Genomic DNA, 10045 nt, shown 5'->3' on the forward strand with positions numbered 1-10045 from the left:
GGGGAGGGGACAGTGAGGAGAGGGAATTACAGGAACTACTATAGAGGACACATGGACAAAATCAAGGGGGAGGATGGAGGTGGGGGAGGGAGGTGGGATCAGCTGGGGTGGGGTGGAGGGATGGGGAGAGAAGGCATACAACTGTAATTGAATAACAAAAAATTTTTTAAAAAACAGTTTGCAAGATACAAAGGACTTCATATACTAATAAAAATTTCAATATCTCAACAAGATATAACATATAAAAATGCACCTAATAATAGACAATCAAAATACATGAAGCAAAAACTTACCCAATTGAAGGGAGAAATAAACAGTTCTAAACTAATATTTGGACACTTTAAAACCCCACTGTCAAAAATGGATAGAATAGCCAAACAGAAGATAAGTAAGGAAATAAAGAGCATAGTAAACCAATTAGATCTGGCAGACATACACAGAGCACTCTACTGGACAACAACAGCACATGCATTTTTCTCAGGTGCACATGGGACATTTTATAGGATAGATAATATGTTAAGCCACATAGTAAGTCTCAATAGATTTTAAAAGGTAGATACCATACAAAGTATCTTCTCCCAACCAGCATCATACCGTCAGTCCTACCTGGAGCAATTAGGAAAAAGAAATAGCAAACATCTAAATTGGAAAAAGAGGGAAGTAAAATGATCTCTGTTCAGAAATAAGATCTCCCCACAAGATACAGGTATAACTAGAAGGGAAAAGATAGTAACTTGACAGTGGAGAAACCAAGCAGACAGCACCTCAACCCAGCCATTGAAACAAACATCACCAACAGTGATGACAAGTGGGCAGCATGTTCCCTCTCGTGAGATGTACTGAGAAGGACACAGCGTCACTTCTCAGCTATTCTTCACCAAATGTATATCATGAACATTTTGATTAGAAAACAGCAACCCAGAAATGAGGAGCACATCACAAAATAACCAATCTTTAAAATGACTTTCAGAAATGTCAGAGTCACGAAAGGGGAGACTGAGGCTGTGTTCCAGATTAAAAACCAAAGAGACATGACAACTAAACGCAACGCTTCATTCTAGATTGAATTCTAAGCTAGTTGGGTTTTTCTTTTCTTTTCTTTTTTTTGTTTTGGTTATAAAGTACATTTGTAGAATAATTGGTAAGATTTCAATAAGATTTCAATAAACTTACACATTATATAATATTACTGTTGTTAATTACCTGATTTTGACAATTATACTGTAGTTATTTATATAAGAAAATTTTCTTGTTCTTAGCAAATAGACAGACTATTTCAGGATAGAGGGGTATTGTGAGCAACTCATTCTCAAATAGTTCAGAAAATAATAGATAAATCCAATATAATAAAATATTAACATTTGGGAAATCTGAGAATTCTTTGTACTATTTTTGCAACTGTTCTTTATGGATGAATTGTTTAAAAATGAAATGTTAAACAGTTAATGTAAACGAAGAATGGGGTTGATGTAAATATTCTCTCATCGAAAATTACCTACAATATTATTGTGTAGATACAAAAGCAGGAGTCAAAAATTGGATGTACAATCTGTTTCCATTTTTGTAAAACATGGATGTATGGATGCATATGCATAGAAATAATCTGTTACTAGTGTTTATTTTTAGGAGTGGTAAATTATAAATTTCCATAATAATTTAATTTTTATAACAAGTATATGTTACAGTAATAAAACAAGTACATATTTACAATCAAAAAGAATAAAAATTTTTGTCCAAAGGAAATTTGAAAAAGCCTAACTAAAATGCTGACCTATTTTCTTGATATAATTACAGCACAGCCCTCAACTCAGTAGTCCCATTATTTCACCAGCTCAGTCGCCAGCACCAGCTCAGCTATCCACCTTGAAAACTGTTCGTCCTTCTGGACCACCACTTTCCATCATACCCCAGTTTTCTAGACCTTTTATTCCTGGGCAAGGTAAGTGTGCACTAAACCAGTCACAGCCTCTGAGAATTTTAAGACATCAATGCCAATAACTGCGATTTACCTTGGTATTGCTACCTTTTAGTTTCCCACAGGACAACATTTTCACCTCCGCCCAGGCACATCTATTTATTACCATAAACTCTCCTGGCCCTAATGTTTCATCACTAATTAATAAGTACTAATTACTTACATTCAGTAGTTACTTATAAGACAAAATTAAATGGTTTTAACTTAATTATCCTCAGACTCCATTCCTCCATAGTAGTAATAAGCAATTTCTATATTTGTTTTATATTTCTAATTTCTATATTAGAGTAATATATCAAAAGTTTCTTCAAAAAAAGGTACTCAACAAGCATTTATTGAGGACTTAACTGTGTCCCTAATGTACAAAAATGAGTAAGATGATGTCTTTTTTAAAAAATGTTTTTTACACCCTGGCTGGTGTAGCTCAGTGGGTATAGCTTAGTGGATTGAGCACGGACTGTGAACCAAAGGGTGATCAGTTCGATGCCCAGTCAGGGCACATGCCTGGGTTGCGGGCCAGGTCCCTAGTAAGGGGCGGGTGAGAGGCAACCTATTTATTTTTTAGAAAGAGGGGAAGGAAGGGAGAAACACAGAGAACTATCCATCAGTTACCTCTTACAGACCCACAATGGGGACCTGGCCCACAACCCAGGCATGTGCCCTGACTCAGAATCAAACTGGCATCCTTTTGATTCGCAGTCCAGCACTCAATCCACTGAGCCACACCAGCCAGGGCTGAGATAAAGTCTTTATCCTCATCAGTCCTCAGTCTAGTTGGAGGAACAGGCACATAAGCAGTGATTATAAAATAATATGGAAACCACCCTGGTTGGTGTGGCTCAATGGATTGAGCACCAACCTGCGAACCAAGAGGTAGGTCACCGATTTGATTTCCAGTCAGAACACGCACCTCTTGCTGGCCAGGTCCCCAATTTGGGATGAGCAGGAGACAGCCAATCCATGTATCTCTCACACATTGATGTCTCTCTCCCTCCCTTCCCCTCTAAAAATAAATAAATAAATAAAATCTTATAAAATAATATAGAAACCATTAATTTTATTCCTGGAATTTATTGTAAGGATAAATGCATACAGTCAATGCAAAAAACAATTTATGCATAGAAGTTTTGTGGTGGGGGGTTTATCTTTTTAATTTAATTTTTGTATTATATTTTATTGTTGATGCTATTACAATTGTCCCTACTTTTTCCCTCTTTGCCCACTTCCACCTCATAGCTCCTCCCCACCTCAGACAATCCCCACACCATTGTTTGTGTCCGTGGGTCATGCATATATATTCTTTGGCTAATCCCTTCACCTTCTTTCATCCATTCCCCCCAACTCCCCAACAACTGTCAGTCTGTTCCATGTGTCCATGCCTCTGTTTATATTTTTTCATTGGTTTATTTTGTTCATTAGATTCCACATATAAGTGAGATAATATGGTATTTGTCTTTCACTGACTGGCTTATTTCACTTAGCATAAGACTCTCCAGGTCCATCAGTACAGGTTAATTAGATTATAGTATATCCATAGAAGGAATACTATGCCGTTATCTAAAAATCATGTTTTATATGTTTAGAGTATTGTGAATGTTTTTTAAAAATCAGTTACATGGACATTTCAAAAATGAAGATGTCCAATAAGCTTTTGAAAAGATGCTCGACATCATTATTCATGGGGGAAAGTAATATTAAAATCTGAATGAAATGTCACTTGGCCCCACTAGAATGGCTATAATCAAAAAGACAAACAACACTGAATGTTGGTGAAGATACAGAGCAACTGAAAGTCTCACACATTGGTATGGGAGTATAAAATGATAAAAAACACTTTGAGAAAAGATTTGACAGTTTCTTACAATGTAACTATTGCACTCCTAGGTGTTTACCCAAGAGAAGTGAAAACATATCTATGTGGACTTGTACAAGAACATTTATAACTGTCTATAATAACCCACACTGGACAGACCCAAATGTCCACCAGCGGAGCCTAGATAAACAAATTGTAGTATATCCTTACAGTGGGATACTGCTCAAAAATGAAAATGAACAAAGCGAATTACTGACATGCAGCAACATGGAAGAAGCTCAGAGTTATATTAAGCAAAAAACCAACCAGACACCCAAAAAAGACATACTATATGATTGTAATTATATGAGACCAACTGCAGGCAAACTAAACTGTGATGTTAGAAATCAGATAATGGTATGGATGGGATATGGAGTTCACTGGAAGTGAGCTTGAGGGAACTTTTCAGGATATGGAAATCTTTATTATCTTTTTTAAGTCATGATTACATGAACTTTTACTAAAGATGTGTGTTTTATGTTAATTATGTCTCAATTTTTTTTAAGTTATAAAATACAAATACATGTGAGTCCACATGTAGAACAAAGACTGAAAAGATACACACCAAAATGTTAAAAATGATTGAATTACCAACGTGGTTTTTATTTTCTCCTTTGTAATACTCTATTTCCAGATTTTCTGCAGAGCCAATTACTTTAATGTAGAAAAATAAAGCATGTCATAAGAAATAAATTGAAACAGCGTGTGGGTTGAAACTATGTGGCAGTATAGTAATATCAAGATGTCTGGTCTACCGTGAATGCCCCAAGAAGAGCGCATAGCATGGCCTGTAAGGAGGGGTCTCTGGTTACTGCTGGCTATGGTTTCCTCTCCGTGTTTGAAGAGAATACTGCTCTGTGGGCCTAACCTTAACTCTGACTTCTTTGCAGCTGTTTTTCATGTATCTTCACAATTCACGTGTGCATGTCTGATCTCAGTGCTAAGCCTCTGTCATATCTGCCCTGCAAGTAGTTAGTGCTTGGGAAGAAGCAAGTATGTCATGGGTGTGTTCTGCCAGGGAGCTGCCCGAGCACCTTCACAGTGTGCATTAGCACAGAGCACCACGGAGGGGTAGAAGTGCACACCTTGCTTCTCTCTACTACGAAGGTGTCAAGAGAAAGGGGATGTGTCATTTCCTGAAGATGCTTTCTAGCATCTACCTATAACCCTCTTCCAAACACAGAATGTGCTAAATTTAGGGACTTGTGGTTCAAATAAAATGAGAATGTAACAAATGAAAGCATTCTTCTCCAGGACAAGTTTTTGGCAATCAACATTTATTAAGTTCCTTTCATGTGATGACTTTAGGAATTCCTGAGTAAAAGAAAATAATTGGAGGATCTTCATCCTGATTACCCCACACTTGTTGATTTAGAAAGAGGGTACTTGCTCATGAATAACACAAGAACTGTGTCACTCTGGCCCTGGCTGCATGGCTCAGTTGGTTAGAGTCCCTCCCATACACCGAAGTGTTGCAGGTTCAATTCCCAGTCAGGGCACACACCTAGGTTGCGGGTTCAGCATTCATTCAGGGCGTGTACAGGAGGCAACCAATTGATGTTCCTCTCCCACGTCACTGTTTGCTCTTTCTCCCACACCCCACCTCTCCCTCCCCCACCCTCCCCCTCCTCTCTCTAAAATCAATGAATATCCTCAGGTGAGGACTAAAACAATAAAATGATTTTTTAAAAAACAACTGTGCCACTCTTTATAAGCAAGTCAAAATTACAAATACAAACTTTAATTTAAAGAGGGCTTACAATGTAAATATATACCTATTGATTAAGATTAAAAATGTATGTGTATATGTAAATATATACATGCATATATTTATAGTAGTTCACAGTGAATTTGGGGAGCTAGGGAACTTAATGTTTTTTCAGGGTCTTTTCCTTCCCCTGAAATGTAAGTTATGTTAATTTTTAATCCTCAGAGAAAATGTGGATTTTAGTATCTCAAGTGGTTGAAGAGGGTATTACAGTTATTTCGGTGGCTTTTGTATGAATGTTAAGGTATATAGAGAAGTTTCTCTTCACCCTACCCCCTATCGACCCAGTTCCCACCACTCATCTGCCTTTATAACCACTGTTACTAGTCCTTAGTCTTTGGAGAAGTTTACCCCAGCTCTTTAAAGGATACTTGAAACTTTTAATTCTTTTTAAAAATATGTCCATACCTACTCAACAGAGTCAATTTAGTAAACTCTAGGAAGAACTTATAACTGAGTAGAGAAAAATGTAAAATTGTTTCTGCTGACTTTCAGGAGATGCCAGATATCCATTACTTGGCCAACCATTGCAGTACAATCCTCCTGCCGTTCTGCACGGACACATTGCAGCCCAACAGGTGAGGAAGCCAGCCGTCTGACCTCCTAGACTGTGCTGGCAGAACGTCATACTTCAGTTGCAGAGGGTGGGCTGCCCTGGGCCCTCCTGTGGCACCGCGCAGGGAGAGCTCTGTGCCTCACCAGTTGATTTCTCACCGTTGTCACTAACGCCACCAAGAGCAGAGCAAGGGAGAAGGTGGAGACTGCTTGGCTGAGCAAGTAATTCAGTTGTGCTCTCCAAACGTGGGTGGTGGCTGGGCATCAGGGCACCCTTGTTTATTGTGAAAGACCAGCAAGTGACTGGTCACAGTGCGGGACAGGAGCGCCATTGCCACAAAGGCAGAATTCAGAAGGCCTGGGGTTGAAGTTTTTCTGCTGAAATACAAAACCCAGAGTGAGTATGGTTAGGTGTTAAGTGTTTAAATATTACAAACACATTTTTCAGCATTATTAACCCTCTTTCTCATCTGTCTGCGGGTTTTCAGGGTCAGTCTGGCAACAGGCATGGAAACCGAGGAAGGAAACAAGCTAAAAAAGCTGCATCTACTGACTTTGGGGCAGGAGAAGCAGGTGTGTCCCTGAGTGGCAACTCGATAGGGTTCTACCAACTGTTGGCCAGTTCAGCAGTCTTTAAAACTGTACCATGGCACAGAAATGGGTTTTCCTCTTCTTAGAGTCCTATAAAAAGTCATAGAAAATTATGCCGTCTATAATGTAGGGTGCTTGAATATGTTCTTGTAGTGCTATTTCATTTCAGGTTTGAGCGCATAGTAAGATACAGGTTGGGTTTAGGAGGGGTGAAGAGACCAAAGGGAAAAGATACAGGAATAGGTAGAATGAAATTCTTTCCCCCTATTCTTTGAGAAAGGAAGTAGTCTTTACACCCATACAGAGATAGTCTGAATGAACAAAAATATCACCTTTCTGTGGCAAAATGCTTTCAAGTATTTACTTGAACTTTCTATTCACCTTCCTTGGGGTGATGAGGGGAAGCACTATTATCTTATTTTACAGTGGGAACGTGAAGTTTAGGAAGCTGCCCCAAATCACATGCCTGACCCTGGCCAGTGCAGCTCAGTTGGTTGGAGCATTATCCCATAACCAAAAGGAATGCTCCCATAACCAGTCAGGGAACATTCGGGAGGGCAACCAATCGATGTTTTTCACATCAGTGTTTCTCTCTGTCCCTTCCTGTCTCCCTAAAAGCAAAGAAAAAATGTCCTCAGGTGAGGATAAAAAAAATTAAATTAAAAATTTTAAAATAACACGCTTCATTTAGAGAAGCCGCTGTACAATGCTGTCTTTTGAATGTGCATCTATCGGGGAAGGAATGATAGTTTAGTACCATTAGCTCTGCACCCCTTGCCTAGGGGATAAGAATGATTTAAAAGATGGCCATAACAATTATAATTTTGTGGATTTGAATGGTTTTAGAAAATTTTGTTCATTTTCTACATCATATGGGTCTACAGTTCTTTTTGGTCCCTCTTCAGTAACAGGGATTATTAATTCTACACCTTTTCATTCTAGTTGTTGGGAAAGTCTTGGAAATTACTGAACTACCAGATGGAATAACTCGCATGGAAGCTGAGAAGCTTTTTGGGGAACTCTTTAAAATTGGCGCCAAGATACGGTGGCTGCGGGACCCCCAGTCCCAGTCCCAGCCACGTCGTCACCCCCCTCTGCTGTGGCAGCGGGGACAGCACTGTCAATTCCGAACGCTCTAAACCCGGTGACTTGGCCTCCACATACACCGTCTTAGCCACATTCCCTTCCATTTCAGCTGCGCAGAATGCACTGAAGAAACAAATTAACTCAGTTAACAAATTTAAACTGAGAACAAGCAAGAAGCACTATGACTTTCATGTTTTGGAAAGGGCAAGTTCTCAGTAACAGAGCCACCTTGGACCCTTGGCCTTTATGATTCCCCAGTCCTCTCCCATCTTTAATTGGCTTGGTACTTGGAGCTTCTGTTAATATGATAGAGATTCCTAGGATGTGTCGTCATGGTGTAACAGCTTTTAAAGACAGGCCAATGTTTCGATAAAAGGGGGAAAATACACACTCACCCCAAATGATGGTAGGAATCCATATCAGAATGATACAGAGTTAGCAGCTTTTTCTGAGGAAATGCTGTTTAAATGCCTCCTAACTTTTATAGTTATTTTGTTTTATATTTCTGAATTCTTGTATCAGATCCAAAGCTCTATTGTACAGCAAATTCTTCAAAATTATTACAATCAGTTGCAACCTGTATTTCTTTTTTTGCAGCCAGCACAGTGTAATCCAACATAAAATTTGGGGGGAAAAGAATACAGGAGTGGAATAACCAAGTCAGAACCATGTGCTGTCTTTTCAAGGGGCTGAGGGGTGACCAAGGAGAGCCCACAAATAGATTACTCTTCCCCTGTGTCTCTGAACACACAAACAATTTCCAGAAAATACAGAATTCCTTCATTGGGTTCTTTCCGTATTTGTTTAGGTAGTATGACCATTTAGTGTAAATTAAATTATGTTATCTTTAAGGCCTCTTAATCAAACCACTTAGACTCAAGGGGAATAGGGATCATTCTAGGCAGGAAAATACTTCCACGTTTTTTAAATGTCCTTCCAATAACTAAATGCCACTTGTTTGCATTTCCCTCCTTGTGGCTGTTTGGTCACCTAAGTAAATGCATTTGATGAGTGCTGGAAACTTCCTAGGCGGTTTAAAATTTGTTTTCATTGTTTGCAGCAGATCACTGGACAGCAAAGACTCATTGCACTTATGAACAAGGAACCTTTTTTTCAATTTCTGTGTAATTTGAAAGGCTGTACAATGTGTGCTGATACAAGCCTTTTTCAGTTCAAGAGAATAAATGTTTACAAATATATACCTACTTTGTCTTTTGTAAGTTAAAATCACTTTTTTTAAATGAGTGATAGTATGAAAGACTTAACCTGTCCTAAAGATTTCAGTTTCAAACATAAAAGATGAAGACAGTACACCCCTCTTTTTTTTTCTTTTTTCTCTATTTATTTATTTATTTTCAATGGAATTTATTGGGGTGACATTGGTTAATAAAATGATATAGGTTTCAGGGGTATGATGCAGACACCAGCCTGCAGTGTCCTGAGCACTGTGGATGAGACAAGATGAGACAAATTCACACGGTCTACAGAAATCCTGTGGAGGAAAAGGGATGACACTGCCACTGTCTCAGTGAAAGAGAGGGCCGGCCCATCCCTTGCCTGGACTGGCTTTTATTGGGTTTCATTTGTATAGGAACACAGGGCGTATATGTAAAGCTCATCAATCATTGCCAGGCAGAAATGATCAAATAATAAATAACATTCAAAGAACTCTGAGGGCTTATTTTGAGTCAGGGTCAGATAGTTAAAGGGCCATAAAACTTTGGGGAACAAACACTTTTTCATGCTTGGACCCTTATCATTTAAATTGTGAGGGTATTAGCAAAGTAGGTTTCATGAGATTTTATGCATTCTTTCTTAGGCCAGATGACCCTAGGGAACCCGCCCTTTCCAGCACAGGGCCACACCCATCTATGGCATTGTTTCAGGCTTAAGTCAGAGAGAGGAAGTAAAGCAGCCAAGAGATTAGGAGACTTCTTGCAGACAGAATGAGGACTCAGTCTATGTCAAAGCCGAGGGGCAAGGGTCCATAACCCCCTTTTTCTGTAGCCCCCCAAGTCCTTCCCTGAGGGCCCCTTTTCTCCGGTGCCTGTCTTAGGTCATCCCTCCTTTGAGGAATCTTAACCCATCATTGGCTAAGCAGTCATCCACCCGGGGCCAGGTAGGGTGAAGTGAAAGGGGGCAGAGGCAGCTCCCCTACCAGGAAGATAAGCTTTGTCTTCTAAGTGGCTTATGGTCCCAAGGTCTTTACAGAGCCTTA

At 39.3% G+C, this 10045-nt stretch overlaps 1 protein-coding gene across 1 annotated transcript in view; it reads left to right on the forward strand.

The window, feature by feature from the left end:
• R3HDM1 (R3H domain containing 1) overlaps positions 1-9026 on the forward strand; it is a 120604-nt gene extending 111578 nt beyond the window's left edge. Inside the window, 5 exon segments of the mRNA XM_024569697.4 lie at positions 1795-1939; positions 6091-6173; positions 6639-6723; positions 7684-7829; positions 7831-9026. Of these exon segments, the coding sequence (XP_024425465.1) occupies positions 1795-1939; positions 6091-6173; positions 6639-6723; positions 7684-7829; positions 7831-8046 (675 nt within the window). The 3' untranslated portion in view covers positions 8047-9026.
• The last annotated feature ends 1019 nt before the right edge of the window (positions 9027-10045 follow it).

The sequence above is a fragment of the Desmodus rotundus genome, chromosome 2 (assembly GCF_022682495.2).
Source record: "Desmodus rotundus isolate HL8 chromosome 2, HLdesRot8A.1, whole genome shotgun sequence".
Classification (NCBI taxonomy): Eukaryota; Metazoa; Chordata; class Mammalia; order Chiroptera; family Phyllostomidae; genus Desmodus; species Desmodus rotundus.